Raw genomic sequence first — 22,097 nt, forward strand, 5'->3', positions numbered from 1 at the left:
GGTGGTTATGGGGGAAAACTGCTATAATCCAAAAGTTGTACTTTCGAAATTTATATTTATTAAATAAAAGTTTTCTAAAAAAAAGTACCAGTACCACATTGTTTTGATTATAAATCCTGTATAATATGCTTTAATATCTGGTAGTCAGAGTCCTATTGTTTAATTAGCTACTACAGAACTAAGGATAATGTTTAGCTTTGTTGTATTTCTAGATCTAAATAGCTATATCTCATGTATTGTTATTATTCAATTACAGATGACTACTGATTATTTGAGCCAACAGAGATTAGGGCCAAAACCAAACAAAAATTTTAAAGAAAAGTTACTAATTTACTTAGCTCACCTAGATTCCCAAAGAAGTACATCTGATACAACATAAATAGTCTAAGTGCATTTAATCCACAGTTTATGAAGCACTGTCTCACAGGGCTGGTAGAATTCCACACACTCTACCAAGATTCATTCTGGAGTGCACAAATCTGACTCTGGTTTGACCTAGTAAGTTAGTTGGGAAACATTATTATCAATAAGCACCCAGGTGAATGTCCCAAGATTTCTTTATGAAAAATATTGACATCAGAATTTATTCACAGGCCGGTGCCGCAGCTCACTATGCTAATCCTCTGCCTGTGGCACTGGCACCCCAGGTTCTAGTCCTGGTTGGGGCATAGGATTCTGTCCCAGTTGCTCCTCTTCCAGGCCAGCTCTCTGCTGTGGCCCGGGAGGGCAGTGGAGGATGGCCCAAGTGCTTGAGCCCTGCACCTGCATGGGAGACCAGGAGGAAGCATCTGGCTCCTGACTTCGGATCTGCGCAGTGCACCGGCAGTAGTGGCCATTTGGGGGGTGAGCCAACAGAAAGAAGACCTCTCTCTCTCTCTCATTGTCTAACTCTGCCTGTCAAAAAAAAGAATTTATTCACAAACATGAATTAAATTTCCACCAAAATGCCAGGCATCATGCTAGGTCCTGGACAGACAATAATGAGCAATATAGATATACCCCTGTTTGTTCTTCAGAGTTTAGCAGGAAAGATGGGCAATTAAATAAGTTAATAATAGTAGTGTGATAAATACTAAGAAAGAGGAAATACAGGATATTGGGACAACACACAATTGAGGCATCTTAAGCTAACTTAGAAGAGCCAGATAAGACTTCTTATAAGAAGCTATATCTAGCTGAGATATGAAGGAGGAGCATATGGGAGTGTGGTAGTGTTATAGCCAGAGGAAAAACACATGTACCAAAACTCTAAGGCAAGACACAGCTTTGCACTTTCAAGGAAGTGAAATCAATTTTAAGTGTAAGTGAGTGGGGAGTGGTGAGGTTTCAACTAGGGATGGTTTTGCTCCCCAGGCAACATTTGGAAATGTCTCGAGACATTTTTGATGGTCCTAACTGGAGGCTGAGGGAATGCCACTGGCAGTGGGTAGAGGGCAACAATAGCAAACATCCTATAACAGACAGGCCAACACACATTGCCCCTCTGCCCAACTCTGTGCACAAAGAAGTGTCTGGCCCCCAATATCCAGCAAAGTAAAGGTTCTTTCATTAGAATTCATGTGATGTTTAAGAAGTGAATATGGGCCGGCACCGCAGCTCACTAGGCTAATCCTCCGCCTTGCGGCACCGGCACACGGGGTTCTAGTCCCGGTTGCCCCTCTTCCAGGCCAGCTCTCTGCTGTGACCCAGGAGTGCAGCGGAGGATGGCCCAAGTGCTTGGGCCCTGCACCCCATGGGAGACCAGGAGAAGCACCTGGCTCCTGCCATCGGATCAGCGCGGTGCGCCAGCCGCAGCACGCCTACCGCGGCGGCCATTGGAGGGTGAACCAACAGCAAAGGAAGATCTTTCTCTCTCTCTCTCTCACTGTCCACTCTGCCTGTCAAAAAAAAAAAAAAAAAAGTGAATATGAATATCCTTCAGGGACAACAAGGAGCCCATTTGCTGGTTTTAAGTAGCAAAAACAAATTTATGTTTTATAAAGATTACTCAGGCTTCAGTATGGAGAAAAGACTAGGATTCCCAATTTATTTAACAAATATTTTATGTGCCAGGCTTTTTTTCTGGGAGCTGAAGGGTGAACATTTCAACACTGATCTGTTCTAATGATAGAGGCAGATAAACACTGAAACTGACAAGGTTGTTTTCCCTATCACTACCCTGAATATAGATGAAATTTGGGTCTGACTATAAAACTCAGTATTAATTTTTAGAGGAGTAAATCCATAGATGGATTTTATAAAGTAACAATAGGGCATTTGTTGTTTGATTTGGATAGTATTTCTCCTAAATATAAATCTTTCTAAAAACAGCCACTGTAATACAAATGAAATATTATATTTCATTGTTATTTTTACCCTCTATGCGTGTGTGTGTATCTGGTTTACAGCTCCAATTTATGTGCAACATGCTCACTATCACAGAATTGCTGAAACGAGTACTTCCTTTGATTGATAGCTTCAATTGTAGCAGCAGCAGCAATTTCAGGAGACATGATTAGTTGACATCCCATGGATATAGTACAGAACTAATCTCTTGGCAAGGATGACATTTGATTTTTTTTCTTATGCAGATTTCCATAGGAAAAATTTTTTTTGTTTTTTGTGTCTCTGACACTTCTTAAAATTAGCTGGTTTCTTCAATTAGCTTATTTCAGGTGGGTTAGTTTCCTAATCAAAGGACTAAGCCAGTGACAACTTGCCTAATGTGACATGAGAGTCAAGAGGCATAAAACCTTTTTTTCAAGAATTTTAGGTCCTTTTTTGAAGCCATATGCAGTGATTGATAGATTTTTCCAAAAGAACACTAAACAAAAATCCTTCCTGTCACACCAGACAGCAGCACAGAGTGGGGGTTAAGAGCACAGCTCTGCAGCTGCCTGTCTCACCAACTCTGGACGCAGTCACATTCTAGTTCGCGCTCATCTCAGAGCCCGTTTTCTTACTTGAGAATGGAGACAATAATAACATTTACGTTCATGGTATTAATAACTAGTTCTGAATCCTAGCTCACTCCTAGCTAAATCCTAGCATTTATTAACAGAATGACCTTGGAAAAATAAAGTTGCAGTTTTTTTACCTGTCAAATGGGGATAAGAACTGCCATCTCAGAGGACTGAAGTAAGAATGAGGGGGCTGACACTGTGGCATAGAAGCTAAGCTTCTGCCTGCAGTGCTGGCATCCCATATGGGCACCGGTTCATGTCCTGGCTGCAGAGCTGGCATCCCATATGGGCACCGGTTCATGTCCTGGCTGCAGAGCTGGCATCCCATATGGGCACTGGTTCATGTCCTGGCTGTTTCTCTTCTGATCCAGCTCTCAGGAGAAGATGACCCAAGCACTTGGGCCCCTGCACTTGCACAGCAGACCCCGAGGAATCAGACTGGCCCAGCTCTGGTTGTTGTAGCCATTTGAGGAGTGAACCAGCAGATGGAAGACTCTCTGTCTCTCCCTCTCTCTGTCTGTAACTCTGCCTCTCAAATAAATAAATAAATAAAAACTTAAAAAAAATAAGAATGAGGAAATGAGGACGCAAATATGAGAGTACTTTAAATAAAAATTCATGGACAGATGGAAATTAAAATTTTGGAAATCCATGCATAATTTGTACATGATACGCATCTTTCATGAACTTTCATGAGACCTCTCAGATGTATGGATTTCAAATTTTCTTTGCACCAAAATAAACTTATCTTTTAATTCATTTTTCATGAATTTCTGAAGTACCCTTTTATAATGTAAATAGCACTGGGCCTCAAGACACATTAGGCTCTCAGTAACTGGAAGCCAACTTTTTGTCCTGTGAATTCTGCATTTATAACCACCTAGTAGCAACAAATCTGAAACCTGGAAAAGTTGTTATTATAGTTATATTTACATATCTAGGAAAGGCCCAGAACGAGACCTCTGGGGTTTCTCTGCCTTGACTACAGTTCAGAAGAAATATGAACTGTTAACTGGAGATACTCCTGAGAGTTGCTCATCTAGCAAAAACTTGCTACTTCAAGTGGAAAATGTTTCTTTGATAAATAAATAAAAGTGTTCTAAAGCTGTGGCAAAAATTCTTCAGTGTCTCAGGAAGTAGCAAGAATCTATGAAATACCAATAGTAATTACTAATATACAAGAGTTGACACTCAGAACTTTGTCAGAGTGAAGATTTTTCAAGGATATTTAAAATTATTATTTATTAGCATATCTCACCTAAATAGTAACTGATTTAAAAATCTCACTTAAAAAGATAATTTCTGGCCGGCACCGTGGCTCAACAGGCTAATCCTTCGCCTTGCGGCGCCGGCACATTGGGTTCTAGTCCCGGTTGGGGCGCCGGATTCTATCCCGGTTGCCCCTCTTCCAGGCCAGCTCTCTGCTATGGCCCGGGAAGGCAGTAGAGGATGGCCCAAGTCCTTGGGCCCTGCACCCACATGGGAGACCAGGAGAAGCATCTGGCTCCAAGCTTTGGATCAGCGAGATGCGCCGGCCGCAGCGGCCATTGGAGGGTGAACCAACAGCAAAAAGGAAGACCTTTCTCTTTGTCTCTCTCTCTCACTGTCCACTCTGCGTATCAAAAAAAAAAAAAAAAAAAAAAAAAAAAAAAAAAAAAAAAAACTTGAAAAAAAAAAAGATAATTTCTGCTTACTGCTTTATTTTTTTAGATGAGAAAGAAGGTTGCTGGGCTCTGTTTTACGCTTCCCCAGCACGTAGCTGAACTGTAACATGTGGCACAATTACTGGGAATATATGTAATTTTAATGTAAAGGGCTACTTCTTATACAATATTTATTACAAACTTTAAAACACACCATGCCAAGATTTATATTTTGCTTAAGGAAGACACAATTATGAAACTCAAGATGTGATCAGGGGCTGGCATTATGGCACAGCAGGTTAAGCTGCTGCTTGCAATGCCAGTTCAAGTCCCAGCTGCTCCACATCCCATACAGCTCCCTGCTAAGATACCTGGGAAAGCAGTAGAAGATGGCCCTTATATGTGGAGAAAGCAGAGGAAGATGGCCCAAGTACATGGGAGATCCAGATGGAGTTCCTAGCTCCAGGCTTTAGTTGGATCAAAGGAATGAATAAATGGATGAAAGATTTATTTCTCTCTCTAAATCTGCCTTTCAAATAAATAAGTAAATCTTTAAAAAATAAAAGGTTGTGATTACTCCTCAAGTAAGTGTAAACAGTCATTATTTCCTTCTTACATTCTTTAACATTTTTCAAATATTGACCATAAATATCTTGGGACATCTCTTGATGAGAGGGAGACTAAGATATTACAATGTGGGGGAGACTTAATTCTTTGTGATCTTGGCACCAGTTGACATACTACACATTTGTTTGTTTATTGTCCTAGCACCACAAGAGCATAGCACCACTATGGGCTACATAACAGCAGGGGCCTGTCTGTTTTGTTCACTGATGTACCTTCAGTTCTGGATTATGAGTGGCTTAACCATATGTTCTTTTTTTTTTTTTTTTTTTTTTTTTTTATTTTTGACAGGCGGAGTGGACAGTGAGAGAGAGAGACAGAGAGAAAGGTCTTCCTTTTGCCGTTGGTTCACCCTCCAATGGCCGCCGCGGTAGCGCGCTGCGGCCGGCGCACCGCACTGTTCCGATGGCAGGAGCCAGGTGCTTATCCTGGTCTCCCATGGGGTGCAGAGCCCAAACACTTGGGCTATCCTCCACTGCACTCCCTGGCCACAGCAGAGAGCTGGCCTGGAAGAGGGGCAACCGGGACAGGATCGGTGCCCCGACCGGGACTAGAACCCGGTGTGCCGGCGCCGCAAGGCGGAGGATTAGCCTGTTGAGCCACGGCGCCGGCTAACCATATGTTCTAAGTTAGTAACTATATATCTATGATGCTAGAAGCTAGTGAGTTAGTAATGGATAGGAAGGAGATCTCAGACTGTCTTCAAAAATCTATTTATAGATGAGTGTGTACAAATGAGTGGGCTTAATTAGTAATGTAGCTGGAGGAAATAAACTGCTTCTGGCTTTGGGCTAGATTGTATTTCTATGAAGAAATTAGAACTTTATGATATATAAGCCACCTGTAAAACTTCAGAAAAGCTTAAGAATTCGAAGCATTAGGTACTGTGGAAGATGAGGGTGAGGAAGGGAGGTAGAAACATAGTTTATGTGAAATTTGTATAAGGAGAAGTTAGATTTCCAGATTGCCATCACCACTCTGCCCAAGCAGGTAACCACCTTCTCCAATGCTCACAGGAAGGAGAATTATATTTACTAGAGAAACTAGCAAGAGAGAATATAGATATAGGAACATCACATAGAGAGTAAGGTGGGGATCAGGATCAGGTGCAGGGCTGAAACAAGGAACTTAAGTAAAGTCTGCATACTGCTTTTTTTTTAAATTTATTTTAAAGTTTGAAAATCAGAGAGACACAGAGAAAAACAGAGATCTTCACTCTCCAAATGCCTATAACAGCTAGCTGGGAGTGGGCCAGGAGCTTGGAATTCAATCAGATCTCTTGTGGGTGGCAGGGACCCAAGTACTTCAGTCATCCCTGCTGCTTCCCAGGATATGCATCAACAGGAAGCTGGAATCAAAAGCAGAGCTGCAAGTTGAGATTGGGTCCTCTGCTGGGGGAAGTGGGCATCAGACAGTGCCTTAATTACTGCACCAAATACTGGGCTCCGAAGTCTGCAGACTGAATCACGAAACCCTAGCCCTCCTCTCTTGCCCAGTTCTAGATGCAGACAGCCAAAATACATTCCTAGACAAGACACTGGAGGCTTCTTTGTTAGACAATATAAATAGAACAGGAAAAAACTTAGGGATACAGACTTGTGGGTATTTTCAATAAAGGTTGGATAATCTTATGCTCTGTTGTCAAACTCTCCACACACATAAGCTTCTGCTCAGTTTTTCACTGCCTAATCATTAAGGAAAGGAAAACACATTGCACCTATAAAATGATGACAGGAAATTACAAAAAGAAAGGAATAACTGGAGAAACAGAAAGAGCTACTGTAACTCAAAACTGTGATAATAAAAATAAAAATTTTTATGACAGGATTAGAAGATAATGTTGAGGAAGTCTTTCAAAGGTGGATCTAAAAAACACAAAAAATCAAAAGTATAGAAAATAGGAGAGAAAAACAAACTGGACTAGCAGTATAGGAAATAGAACTTTTGATTAACAGGAGTTATAGATGGAGAGAACAGAGGTTATGATGGTGAGGAAATTAACAACAAATAATATAAAAAATTTTCCAGAATTAAAACAGTATCTTCAGAGCTAGCTGAGAGCCAACAGAATAAATGAAAAAATATCCTAGAACAATTTGATAAAAAGAAGAACCTGAAAGCGTCTGCAGAGGGGAAAAAAAGAAGGGCTAGTGGTGTGATATAAGGGGTTGAGCTGCTGCCTGCAATGCTGGCATCCCATATGGGTACTGGTTTGTGTCCTGGCTGCTTCCAATCCAGCTCCCTACTAATGTGCCTGGGAAAGCAACGGAAGATGGACCACATACTTGGGCCTCTATACTCATGTGGCAGACCTGGAAGAAGCTCCTGGCTCCTGGCTTCCCAGTCTCAGGCACTTTGGCCATTTGGGAGTGAACCAGCAGATGGAAGACCTATATCTATCTATCTCTCCCTCTCTCTGTAACTCTGCCTTTCAAATAAATAAAATAATTTTTTAAAAAATAAAAAGAGAGGGCCGGCACTGTGGCTCAGCGGGTTAATGCCCTGGCCTGAAGCGCTGGCATCCCATATGGGCACCAGTTTGAGATCTGGCTGCTCCTCTTCTGATCCAGCTCTCTGCTATGGCCTGGGACAGCAGTAGAAAATGGCCCAAGTCCTTGGGCCCCTGCACCTGCATGGGAGACCTGGAAGAAGCTCCTGGCTCCTGGCTTCGGATTGGCGCAGCTCTGGCAGTTGCGGCCAATTAGGGAGTGAACCAGTGGATGGAAGACCTCTCACTCTCTCTCTCTCTCTGACTCTCCTCTCTCTGTGTAACTCTGACTTTTGAATAAATAAATAAATCTTTAAAAAAATAAAATAAAAAATAAAAAGAGAATAAAAGGGACATATAAAGGATTAAAAATATAAATGCTAACAGATTATTTGATAGCAATATTGGAAGCTCAAGAAAACAGAGCAATGCCTCGAAAATTTGAAGGGTAAATAATTTTTAACCTAGAATGATATACTATACCAGCCAAACAGTAAAGAATGTGCATAGAGGCCGATGCCGCAGCTCACTAGGCTAATCCTCCACCTGTGGCGCCGGCACACAGGGTTCTAGTCCCGGTTGGGGCGCCGGTTCTGTCCCAGTTGCTCCTCTTCCAGGCCAGCTCTCTGCTGTGGCCCGGGAAGGCAGTGGAGGATGGCCCAAATGTTTGGGCCCTGCACCCGCATGGGAGACCAGGAGGAAGCACCTGGCTCCTGGCTTTGGATTGGCGCAGCACGCCGGCTGTAGTGGCTACTTGGGGCGTGAACCCACGGAAAAAGGAAGACCTTTCTCTCTGTCTCTCTCTCGCTGTCTAACTCTGCCTGTTAAAAAAATAAATAAAAAAATAAAAAAAAAGAATGTGCACAGAATAAAGATGCTTTTAGAAGTGTTAAGTCTCAAGAAGCTTATGGTCTTAAAATTTTTTAAATTACTTTTATTCATTTGAGAGGCCAGAAACCTGGAGCTCCTGGGTCTCCCACGCGTGGGATCAGAAGCAGAAGTGCTGAGACTCGAATTGGCGCTGCAATATGGGATGTGGGCCTCGGGCTTCCCAAGTGGCGGCTTAACTCCCTGTGACATTATGTCCATCCCGAAAAAAAATATTATTCTTGTCCCCAGATTGGAATCTATTTCCATAGTATTAATATTAAAAATAATGTAACACAGATTTAACAAAAAAATCATAATGTAACTGTTTTGGGATAGTAATGAGGTGAAAGAGCTGTAGTGCTGTAATTCTCATAATTCATAATAAGAAACAAGATATTGTATAAATGGATGAAAAAGGTTACAGTAATATATGAATATTATTTATATATACAGAGGTCAAAATTAGAGGTAAACATTGAGAAACTGTCCGAAGAGCTGAAAGTTGTTTCTTTGAGAAGAGAATAAGAGGAAGTGAACTGTTGGTTTTGAGCATTATTTGATTTTTCATATGCATACCTTATACTTTGGAAAAAAACTCAGAAAATCTGAATCCAAATGCATAAAAATATTGTGGGCAATATAATTTAACAGAAAGATTTTTAACCAAAGAATTAAAATGAAAAACAATTGATTTCTTATACTGTGATTTTTAAGTACCAACCATATAACCTGACTCTCAACTTCCTTATCTATTCGCTTGAGGATTTTATTTCTAAGGTCCTTTACAACTCTAAGGTTCTCATTCAATCATAAAATATTATAGGAATAGCAAACAAAATAAAATACCACATTCTTTTCTCCATGTTTTCATGATATATACCTTTACATCTTTTACTTTTGTATATTTTTGTTCACTTCGTCAAGGGTCTCCCTACCTTTGCCTTCTTGATCTGAAAACGGAACTAGTGTGTCCCCAGCTAGGGACTCCTATTGTACCTGCGAGGCTAGTCTTCGCATAGCCTCCTCCTGTCGCCTGCGCATTTCTGGAGTCCCTGGGCAGCTTCCACTGGTGATAGATGAGTGGGCTGAAGGTGGCTGTGTGAGTGGTAGCTCTCTGTTGGCATCCACATCTGAACAAAAAGATGAGATGTTTGCATCAGATAATCATAAAACTCTGAACTAAAGGAAGATTTAATTCCAATTGTTATGATCTAGTAATTCCACTCCTAGGTGTATATCCAAGGGAAATAAAAACACAGGTCCATAGAAAAACTTGTACACAAATATTTATAGAAGCATGATTCATAATAGCCTCAAAGTGGAAATAACTCAAATGTACATCCATTGAAAGGTGGATAAAATGTAGTATATCCATATAGTGGACTACTACTCACTTGACAATAAAAAGAAATTATATAGATAAATGTCACTATAGATGACTCTTGAAAATATTATACTAATTTAAAAAATTATATGTTGTACGATGCTGTTCACGTGATGCCCAGGATAGGCGAATACATAGAGACAAAGTAAATTAGTGATTCTCTAGGTAAGAGGGGGAGAATGATGATTTACTACTAATAGGCTTTTTTTTTAAGGAGGATGAGATCAGAGGACTGGCACTGCCGTGTGGTAGGTTAAGCCTCCATCTGTGATGCCAGCATCCCATAAGGGTAGCATTTTGAGTCCCAGATGCTCCAGTTCTGATCCAGCTCCTTGCTAATGGCCTGGAAAAGCAGTGGAAGATGGCCCAAGTGCTTGGGCCCCTGCACCCATGTGGGAGAACTGGAAGAAGCTCCTGGCTCCTGGCTTCAGATTGGCCCAGCACTAGCCATTCTGGCCATCTGGGGAGTGACCCAGAGGATGGAAGAACTCTTTCTGACTCTCCCTCTCTCTGTAATTCTACCTCTCAAATAAAGAAATCTTTTTTCTAAAAAAAAAAAAAAAAAAAAAAGGAGGATGAGACCTTCTAAAATCAAAGTATGATGAATACTGTACAACCCTGTGAGTATACTGAAAATGCTGAATTGAACACTGTAAGGTGGGTAAATTACATAGTATATTAATTATAGCTTAATAAGCTGTTAAATTTTTAAAAATTGTTTCTAATATTTTAATATTTATTATTACTTATCATTAGAAGCTACAGACTTCATTTATGAATAAGATAATACCTTAAAATGGGTATCACAATAAATATCTGAAGTTGTTATTTAATAGTCAATAGCTATTGATAAAAAGAAGGAATGTAGAAGGTAGTCCTCATTTAACTTCTTATCAACATGAGTTAATTTGGACTTCTTCTATCCAGTGGTGGAACAGATCCCTGGGTCACCCAATAGGATTCTGCAGGATTGCAGAGGAGTGCGTAGAGTAGAGGGTAGAGAAAAAGCCTGAAGAAATGTTTATACTTTGAGTTGAAGTAAAGTTCTGTGACTGTCTGTTGCTGTATTATTTCTCTTGTTCACACTATCTCCTCAATTCCGTTCCCTTTTATTTGGTATTTGATTTTGTGGGTAATTATTGTCCAAATGCTCTCTATCATTTTAGCAATCTCTTTCCTATTTGTCTGTGTGTCTTGCTTTCTATTGGAATTTATAGAACAACAGAAATAAAAGTTAATAGGTAGGCAGTAAATATTGTGCACAGAAAAATGGCAAAACAGACTTCTGAAAGGAGTAGTACAGGGAGAGTGGGGTTTGCTTGGGGGCTTGGCAGCTGTTTGCAAATGTCAAATCTAAATAACTACACTGAGACTTTTCGAGGTAAGAATATATGGTCTTGTATTTGACAGAGCTTCTCCAACTACTGTACTGAGTATACCTGTAGTTAATGTAATATTGTCTGAATTACGCAACTGGCCCATCTTCACAAAACGTGTTTGTTCTTTGGATGTATGCTGGTGGTGGTGGTGAAGGATGGGGAGTCAGGTTTGGAGGAGTAGGTGGAAAGCAGGATGACAGGCTAGTGACTGTCTGACAGCTTTTCTGCACATTCCCAGGGAAATGACAAGGAGGGGCAGGCAGGAGGTGCATGTCTGGGGGAAGGAGAGCAGGCCAGACTGCTCCCGTCTTCTGCAGCAGCAGCGCTCACTGCGGGGGAGGCAGGGGTAGAAGGATGCACGGCAGATGATGCAGAGGGAAGACAGGAGCGCCAGCAATTTTCCTGATTACAGCAACTCATCATTGGTATCTCTGGCCCAGAAGGATTGGAAAAGCCGGCACAATTAAAACAAAAACAAAAACAACTATCCAAGCTTAATATAAGTTAAATTTTGTAAAAAATTAACTCATCCTTCTATATACAGGTATATTTATTCATTAATGAAAAAAATTCTGCTGTTGCCAGTAACATTTTCAGTGCCAGCTCATATTGAAACAATTTAGATTTATACCACAAAATAGTTTTCAGTCTATCAGCCATTTATTCTTTACTTTTCTTTAAGAACTACTGACTGGTTCTGTTAAGATGGTGGAGGTAGAATGTAATTAAAATTATATAAGACAATACTAGTTTTGTGTAATTCTGAAAGGTAAGTAAACAAATACAGGGGGCTCCAAAAAGTTCATGGAAAATAAAATTAGAAGATAACGCACACTTCTGGGGATGCCCATTGCCTGTCAGGGTGCCTGGGTTTGAGTCCCATGCCTGCTCCCGATTCCAGCTTCCACTGGGAGGCAGCAGGTGATGGCTCAAGCAGTAGGGTCCCTGCCACCCATGTGGGAGAACTAAATCAAGTACCCAGATTTTGGCTTTGGCCTTAGGTGCGGGCCACTGCAGGCATTTTGGGAGTAAACCAGCAGATGGGAGATCTCTTTTGCTGCTTCTCTCCCTTTCCAAAAAAAAAAAAAAAAAAAAAAAAAGGCAAAGTTTCCAAAAACTTTTAAAACCATTTCATACTTTATCTCCCTTGACTCATTTTCAATTTTTGAAAGTTACCAGGTCAAATCTCGCGTTTCAGCAATGGATGCTCACCTCACCAATGGGGAGTGTTCTAGTGCCTCTGGAGATTCTTAGGAGATAAAAGGCAGTACATGTAAGAGAATAATTTAATGAACTGCTTGAAAAAAAGGTCTCTGCTTTAGGGAGTGTTTGGGCTGTTTTCTATTAACTCTTGCTTCTCCAGGCCTTTGTGGGACCCTAATCTCCTTGCTTTCTGAGACAGCAGCTCATCTTACCCTTGCAATTTATCTTCTGTCATGAATGATTTTATCACTCTTATCTGCAACAGTGATAAATGGAGGAGCCAGAGAGACTATTAGCTATCTGGTTTTCTTTACACACACTCAGTTACCTCTTGGAGTACTTAAGTAAGTATTTTGCATGACAGTTTTCAAGCACTCAAAGGAAAACACTGGAATAAGTGTAGAAATTTCTTTTCAACCATGAAGACATATTCTAAGAACCAAAACATTGGCACAGAAGCAATTCTTAAAGATTAATTAATACTTCTTCATTTCACAGATGAGAAAATTGAGATCGAAAGGATTAAACTAAACTCTCAAAAGTCACCAAGTACTAAGTACTGCAGAGATAATCTGAGTGACGGGGCAAAAATTCTGGGCTATTAACTCCCACAATATTATGTCAATCTGACTCAGAAGACCTTGATTTAGAAACTAAGCAAGATAGTCCTCTCTTTTTTTTTTTTTAAAGATTTACTTTATTTATTTGAAAGACAGAGTTACAGAGAGAGGTAGAGACAGAGAGAGAGGTCTTCCATCCCCTGGTTCATTCTCCAGATGGCTGCAATGGCCGGAGCAGCTCCAATCCGAAGCCAGGAGTCAGGAGCTTCTTCTGGGTCTCCCACGTGGGTGCAGGGGCCCAAGGACTTGGGTCATCTTCTACTGCTTTCCCAGGCCATTAGCAGAGAGCTGGATCAGATGAGGAGCAGCCGGGACTAGAACTGGCACCCATATGGGATACCAGTGCTTCAGGCTAGGGCATTAACCCGCTGTGCCACAGCGCTGGCTCTGATATTCCTCTTAAAATAAAAATTCTTCCTTATCAATAATTACCATACCCTGGGGTAAAGGAGGGTATTTTGACTCAAATGGTTTTCTTCTTAGACATCAGGTTTCCTTCCACGTGTCAGACATCTGTTAAGTTTACCAGAGGTAATTTGCCCACTTCATGATGTAGGCCTGGTAATTAATTTCAATAGGAAGCCAAGATGTCTGGGTGATAACCACTGAGTTTCTGTTAGGCTTCTATCACTGTGTTAGGCCTGGCCACTACTATGATCTCAAACAAACCATGTCTGCAGATCACTGCCTGAAAGCCTGTGGTGGCCTCGGTTACTGATTTGGCTAGCAGAGCAATAGTTTCCTTTTCTGTTTTCTTCTAACAGAAACCATGTATACTGGTTCCATGCACAAAGTGTGTACAGTCAGAACATTTACACATGTCCACTTATTTTCTGTACCTGAAGGAAGCTTGCTTCACCAAGGAGAGGCAGCATAGCAAAATGGATAAGAGGATGGCCTCTGAGCCAGACTGCTTGGTTTAAAACCTGCAAGGTTTACCCAAGCTCTCTGAGTCTCAGATTACTTACCTGTGAAATGAAGATACAGGAACTAACCACCTCACTGAGTTGTAAAAGGGTTGAATAGTTACTATTTGTCAGCACTGTCTAGCACATAGTAAGGACCGCATGAATGTTTTCAGAATAAACAAACAAGATCCTGTAGTGATCATTAGGCGCCGCCCAGTTTATGATGAAAGAGGCCTGAATACACACGGGAGGTCAGCGTCTTTTCACAAGGAAGCAGGAGAGACCCTTCAGGACACAGTCAAGCTCCAGTCTAGGAAGTGCAATGCTGATGTCAACAGCAGAGAAATGAAGGCAGCACACAGCCTGTGCTGGCAGGTAACAAGGAGACCTGGGCACAGGCTGAGCCAACTCTCACAGTGGTGGGCGCAGATGGTTCTAGAGGCAATGCTGTAGTCATTACCCAGAGGACAGACCAGCCATACGGCCAGCAGGAAAGAATCATCAATTTACTCCCCAAGGAAGGTTTTTTCAGTCACACTTAGGTGACTGTTGGATCCGTGGCTTAGATATAAACAGTATTACATTCTTTCTCTCAACTCTGAATCTATGGTCCTTCCATACAAGTCAAATTTTGAATATCAGAAAATAAAAGAATACATGACCTAATACAAATATCAGAAAATGTTTCAGAGCCAGTGAAGTAAGGAGTTCTTTAAAAAGGAATACATACGTTTGGGGGAGGCGTGTGGGCTGTCTGAGGCGATCTGTCTCATCCGGGTCCCGTGGCAGCTGAGTGCCACTAGTCTGGAGATGATGGCAGTTTTCCCAAACCCAATGTTTCCCACGATCACTACTCCTTGGTTCACGCTGGCATTTGAACTTTGAAGCTGAGCATCTATTTCATGGAAAACCCAGTCCCGGCCAACAAACACGGACTCAGTGGTGATGCTGGGCACTTCAAAGAGCAGAGGCTTCAGGGAGATGTCTGGAGGCCTATAAGGTGCAAAGCGAACTGAAAGGAATAACAAGAGAACACAGAACTTACATCAAATTGCTAACATTGAGAGAAATAGAGAAAAAAACAAGCAATATGGCTTAGGAGACTGTCAGAATTATACTGTGATGCTACTCTGGGCTTGTTCGGAAAATGATGTAACTTGGAATGATGTTTCCACACAGATAAGCTACACAGGTGAACTAGAGTCATTTGATGCTCTAGATGGCAGAACACAAATACTAGAAAACAGTAATTTATTCTCAACAGTCAAAGAAATCAGGGAAATACTCCAAATTATTAAACACTGGGGGAGAGCCCAGCACAAGAAGTCCGCGTGCGTGCCAAGAGAAGGGTCCTAAGGGCTTTTTGCTATGCCTGGTGATAACCTTTTAATTGTTGGACTGTGGGGAGATGCAGAGGTGGAGTTCCTGGGAGAGAGGTCAGGCTGAGGAGTGGCATCCAGAGAGCTTATGATGGCAGAGCAGCTCATTATCAACCAGAAAGGACTAGTTTTGATATTTGACAACTAATATGGCTATACCAGTACAGATCAATTGAAAATTGATCCTGCCGGCGCCATGGCTCAACAGGCTAATCCTCCGCCTTGCGGCGCCGGCACACCAGGTTCTAGTCCCGGTCGGGGCACCGATCCTGTCCCGGTTGCCCCTCTTCCAGGCCAGCTCTCTGCTGTGGCCAGGGAGTGCAGTGGAGGATGGCCCAAGTGTTTGGGCTCTGCACCCCATGGGAGACCAGGAGAAGCACCTGGCTCCTGCCATCGGAACAGCGTGGTGCGCCGGCCGCAGCGCGCTACCGCGGCGGCCATTAGAGGGTGAACCAACGGCAAAGGAAGACCTTTCTCTCTGTCTCTCTCTCTCTCACTGTCCACTCTGCCTGTCAAAAAAAAAAAAAAAAAAGAAAATTGATCCTAATGAAAGCAATGCAAAGATACCAATGAGAACAGTAATTTAAGTTTCTGATTTTTAAAAATCTAATAAGCACATTATTAAGGGAAGAAAAGCCCTTAAAAACTCTGATGGTTTAAATTTTCTTAAACATGTTAAGCAATCAAAGAAGCAGAAACCAAACTCTCAGCCAATGTCCTTGCACCTGTACTGCTTGTGTTCATATTAACTTTAAAAAGTATTTTTGGCTTATACATGTTTATGTATAGAGTCCCACTGCTTTTGTCATGATTTTTTTCTGGGCTGGTGTTTGGTCTAGTGGTTAAGCGCTACTTGGGATGCCTGCATTTCACACTGGAGTCCCTGGGTATGAGTCTTGGCTTCCTGTAATGTGCTCCCAGGGAAGCAGGCGATGGCTCAAGTACCTGGATCCCTGCCACTCACGTGGGAGACAGGCACTGAGCTCCCTGCTCCTGACTTCTGCCTGGCATGTGTTCAGGCATTTGGAGGAGTGAACCACTGGATGGCAGCTGTCTTTCAAATAAATAAATAAAAGTATTTTTTTTCTTTAGCTTCATATAATTATGGAATGTGTTAAGGGCCAAGGCCAAGCATGAACTACACTTTTTAAATTTTCTAAAAATGCATAATAGATGTGATCTGGCTTCAAGGAAGATCAATCTTCTCATTAGATTGTTGGCGAAAGGAAGACCTGCCTGCATGTTCTTGCCTGGGTTAAGTATCCCCTTAACTGTTTCTAGAGTAGCTCTAAGTGATACTATTTAATTTGTCTGGAACCAGGGATTTTGTTTCAGTATCATTAACTTTAGCATAATGCCTTGACATACAGTAGGTGCTCAACAACTGCTTATGGAAGGGATTAATTAAAAAGAAAAGTATTAAACTTTAATCCCATTTTATATTTTGGAGTACAAGAAAGGCCAGGAAGAGGAAGACGATAGGGATGAGCGAGAAACTGTAAAGGGGAAATTGTGATCTATTTATGTTGCTTACATTATTCCAGGACATCCACTTACAGACGGTGACATGGGATCCAGAGAGGGCAGCTTACACATTGAGAAAGCACATACAAACATATGCAAGCATAGATGGACAAACTTCTCTAAAGCTGCCTGAAAGCCATTAGAATGATAACTGAGCATTTAAAAAGGATAAAAATCCCCAGTTAGTGCAAATAATTAAAAAAAAAAAAAAAAAAGCTGAACTCTGAGAACAGAAGCAAACAGTTTCTGACATCATTTTAAAATGCTCAATTATTTCACTAAAGGAGATGGGGAGTGCTGTGGAGATATGGTTCCATGATCACTTACCTTGATTCACATGTTTTTCACAAAAACTAATCTTTCAAAGTCCATGATTATGGAATTTAGTGGAAGATTAGATTTCATTTTGTTAAATACTATTTTTTTTTTTTTTTTTGGACAGGCAGAGTGGACAGTGAGAGAGAGAGAGACAGAGAGAAAGGTCTTCCTTTGGCCGTTGGTTCACCCTCCAATGGCAGCCGCGGCCGGCGTGCTGCAGCCGGTGCACTGCGCTGATCCGAAGGCAGGAGCCAGGTGCTTCTCCTGGTCTCCCATGGGGTGCAGGGCCCAAGCACTTGGGCCATCCTCCACTGCACTCCCGGGCCACAGCAGAGAGCTGGCCTGGAAGAGGGGCAACCGGGACAGACTCCGGTGTCCCGACCGGGACAAGAACCCGGTGTGCTGGCGCCACTAGGTGGAGGATTAGCCTGTTGAGCCACGGCGCCAGCCAATACTATTTTTTTTAATTCGTGTCTTATAGTTAATAAATTCTATTTTACTTTTCTTAAACACAATTTTATTGAGATACAATTCACATACCATAAAATCAATCCTTTTAAAAATAGGAATTGGGGCTGTTGTGGTGCGGTGGGTTACACCACTGCCTACAGCACCAACAGCCCCAGTCTGAGCACTGGTTGAGGCTTAGCTGCTCTACTTCCAATATAACTCCCTGCTAAGGAACCTGAGAAGTCGGGAGAAGATGGCTCCAGCACTTGGTCTCCTGTCACACATGTGGCAGACCCAGGAGCTCCAGGTTCCTGGGTTTGGCCTGGATCCCCTGGTTGTTATGGTCATTTACAGAGTGGACCAGTGGATGTAGGATCTTTCTCTTTCTGTCAGTCTGCCTTCCAAATAAACAAATATTCTTAGAGAATTATTTATTTATGTTTGACAGGCAGAGCAACAGAAAGGGTAAAGGAGATACTTTCCATTTGAACAGTAATGCCACCTTGAATCTCACCCCTACACTCTGCCCCCCACCCAAGATGCCGATCACTGGCCAGCCTGACTCCACACTTCAGGTACAAGGTTTTTGTTTTTGTTTTTTTTTTTTTTGACATGCAGAGTTAGACAGTGAGAGAGAGAGACAGAGAGAAAGGTCTTCCTTTTTCCGTTGGTTCACCCCCCCAAATGGCTGCTACGGCCAGCGCGCTGTGCCGATCCGAAGCCAGGAGCCAGGTGCTTCTCCTGGTCTCCCATGCGGGTGCAGGGCCCAAGCACTTGGGCCATCCTCCACTGCCTTCCCGGGCCACAGCAGAGAGCTGGACTGGAAGAGGAGCAACTGGGACAGAACCCGGTGCCCCAGTGGGACTAGAACCTGGTGTGCCGGCGCAGGCGGAGGATTAGCCTAGTGAGCCCGGGCTGATTTTTGTTTCTTTTGACAGTCAAGGTTTTCCCCAAATATTTTATTTAAGTATTATAAAAGAAAACAACTAATCATTTGGCATACCTGGCATAAGGTTTAAGTGTTATCACAAGCTTATCTGATCAAGTTAAAAAGATTGGCAGGACTCCCCGGGGGTTGAGGTGGTGGTGAGGAGGGGTCAACCCCAAAGCATAGTAAAGGAATGTTGGAACACAAATTCCTACCCCTAGCTTCTGATTTGTAAATGTGTAAATCTTGCTTCTTCTGCTGTTCTACATGGAGAACAGCCTTGTTGCAGCTGCCAGATTCCCTGGAATCTTGCTAAGTGCCTTAACAAACTCTTCTACTCATTCTTCGCCTCAGGATTCCTTCTCAGCTTAGGGTGTGGGGGGTGTTCCATGTTCTGCCGACACATAGACAGTAGCTCTATGGTAAGTGTTGAAGTTGGAAAGTATGAGTCTTTCAATCTTGTTCTTTTTGAAGACTGCTGAGGCTATCAGAACTTCTTCTAATAGGGGCTGTGTTAAATGTGTAGATTGCTTTGGGTAGTACTGACATCTTAGCATTAATCTTTAATACAGATGGTGTATAGAAATACAGATTTTTGCTGGCTGATATCATACCCTGTAACTTTTCTGAATTTGTTTTATTAGCTATTAGTGGCTTTCTGTAGATTCCCTTTGACTCTTTCTTCTTCTGGGATTTGTTTCATGAATGTGTTGGGAAATTTAAGGGCATATTTTAACTTCTGTTCATTTTTCAAAATTCTTTTCTTTTTATCTTCAGACTGAATGATTAACTCCCTTCAAGTTCATTAAACGTTTCTGCTGCTTGCTCAGAGCTGTTGCAGTGCTCTAGACAATTCTGTATTTTAGCTATTGTACATTACAGCTCCAGAACTGTTTTAAGATTTATCTATTTATTTGAAAGAGTAACACAGAGAAAGGAAGACACAAATACACACACTCACAGAGACAGAGAGACAGAGAGACAGAGAGAGAGAGAGAGAGAGAGAATTTTCCATCAGCTGGTTTACTCCCCAAATGGCTGCAACAGCCAGAGCTGGGCTGATCTGAAGCCAGGAGCCAGGAGCTTCTAGGTCTCCCATATGGGTGCAGGGGTCCAAGTACTTGAGTCATCTTCTGCTGGTTTCCCAGGCGCATTAGCAGGGGGCTAATTGGAAGTGGAGCAGCTGGGTCTTGAACTGGCACCCATATGGGATGCTGGTGTTGCAAGTGGTGGCTTTACCTGCTATGCCACAATGCAGGTCTCACAGTTCCAGAATTTCTATTTGTTTCTTATAATTTCTTTCTTTATAGATATACTCTATTTGCTCACACATTGTTCATGGTTTCCTTTAGCTCTTTTCCAAGTCTTTGTCTTTTAAGTCCAATGTCTAAGCTTCTTCAGGGATGGTTTCTTTCTTTTCTAGTCACCCCTTTTATATATTTTTGAGAAACAGCAGTTTTTCTGCTTATTACCTGTTGAATCATTGACTTACTGGATGTTTAAGCTTATGATTAGAAAGAAAATTTTAAGTATGTTATTGTAAACATTAAAAGAAAAATAAGGAGGAAGGTTAGGCACAACAGAGGGACAGAGGGAAGGAGGATGGGAGCTATCATTATGCTCCTAAAACTGTATATGTGAAATATATGAAATTTGTTCACTTTTTATAAATAAAAAAAAAACATGAAAATGAAATGCACGATTTGAAAATAGGTCATACTTTCCCATTTTTTTGCACGTCTTTTTTGTTGAAAATTGTAGTTTGAATACATGGTAACTCTAATTATCAGATTTTGCTCCCTTAACAATATTTGCTGCTGTTTGCTGAAGTTGTTCCTGTATTTACTGACTTTTCCAAACTATTTTTGCAAAGATGCTATTCCTTGTTGTGTGTGGTCACCGAAGTCTCTGTTATATTGTTTTGGTGGTCTGGTAATAAGATAGATTTCATTAAACACCGAAATTTAGTAGTCCTTTTCTTTTTAAAAGACTTTTATTTATGTATTTGAAAGTCAGAGTTACAGAGAAGGTGAGCCAGCAGGAGAGGGAGAGGGAGAGAGAGAGAGAAAACTTTCATCTGCTGGTTTACTCCCCAAATGGCCACAATGGCTGGGTTAGGCCAGGCTGAGCCAGGGACCATGGTTGTCATCTGGGTCTCCCAAGTAGATGCAGGGGCCCAAGGACTTGAGTCATCTGCTTCTTTCCCAGGCGCATTAGTAGGGAGATGGATCAGAAGTGGAGTAGCCGGGATTCAAACCGGTACCCATATGGGATGCTGGCACTGTAGTCAGCAGCTTTATCCACTATGCCACAGAATCAGCCCTAGTAATCTTTTTCTTCATTAAGTGTTCCCTTGGATTACTTTAAGTTTTGATTGGCATCCCAGAGCTCTGAAAAGGCTGATTCTGTCAATTTTTGCCAACTTAATGGTTGTTTAGTAGAAGGATTGATTCTTGGAGCTCCTTACTCTGTCAGTTTCGATGACCTGCCTTGACTGTAGGGGCTGCCTAATGACTCCGGGAATTTCGTGGGTATTTGAGAATCCTCGATAGAGGAGCAGACACCCAGATGTACTCAGCTCTGCTTGAGCTGTCTAAGGACTCCCAGGAGGGAAACAGGTAACAGGAAAATCAGCTGGCATGAGCCACACCCCTATGCCTTGGGGAGGTGAAACGATAGGGAAGGTAAGTCTCACTCAGGCCTGCCTCAACTGTAGGCTCTCCTGACCAGAGGATGAACCATGACCCTCACAGAATTCTTGCAGCATTATTATTGATTAGTTTGTTTAGGCCAAGAGAAACCTAAGGTCACATAGCTAGTTTCAGAACTAAAGACACAGCCGAGATCTGACTGAAAAATCTAGGCTTTTTCTATTATATTACATTGTACCTTCTCTATGGGATATGACTATAAAATGTGACTGTGAAAAGAGTTGTCCCACTGATGACCAGAATTGCACAGGCTACCTGCCTGGTTAAGTCAGCTTCTCTCCCCCTCATCTCTCCTTGTGCTTCCCATGAAAAATTGTATGTGTGGCCAGAGATGACATTTCCAGAGAGACTTAGTTGCTTTTTAAATAGACTTATCTCTTCAGGTTCAAGATTGCTTTACATTTTATTTCAAAGAGAAGCTTTCATGAATATGATTAATGTCAATTAGAAAGTAGAGTAAATATAGTTTCCATTTAAAGGCTTCAGTTTTTGAGAAAACCACTACTCAGATAACTGTTCTCATATTGATATAACGCCTCATATTTTATCATACTGAGAGAGCTTTGACATTTAAAAGTTATTTAGATTTTTTTCTAAAAATGTAGTCAATTCACAAAAGCCTCAAGAGAAGAAGAACACAGACAAAATTAGCTCAGTACCATACGGGAAAACAACTGTAGACACCAAGAACAGCCCAGAAACAGTTTCTGTGCCTCAAAATCCAGG

General features: G+C 41.7%; 1 protein-coding gene across 15 annotated transcripts in view; it reads right to left on the minus strand.

The window, feature by feature from the left end:
- Positions 1–22,097, minus strand: part of TANC2 (tetratricopeptide repeat, ankyrin repeat and coiled-coil containing 2) — a 449,007-nt gene that overhangs the window by 101,630 nt on the left and 325,280 nt on the right. For all 15 annotated transcript variants that reach the window (XR_009868432.1, XR_009868431.1, XR_009868430.1 and 12 more), the window contains 2 exons: positions 14,792–15,073; positions 9,564–9,697 (listed from right to left, as the gene is read on the minus strand). Coding sequence is in view for 12 of the 15 variants with exons in the window: in XM_062215498.1 (XP_062071482.1) it covers positions 9,564–9,697; positions 14,792–15,073 (416 nt within the window). In the remaining 3 variants the exon portion in view is untranslated. The remainder of the gene's footprint in view (positions 1–9,563; positions 9,698–14,791; positions 15,074–22,097) is intronic.

The sequence above is a fragment of the Lepus europaeus genome, chromosome 18, assembly GCF_033115175.1.
Source record: "Lepus europaeus isolate LE1 chromosome 18, mLepTim1.pri, whole genome shotgun sequence".
Taxonomy (NCBI): Eukaryota; Metazoa; Chordata; class Mammalia; order Lagomorpha; family Leporidae; genus Lepus; species Lepus europaeus.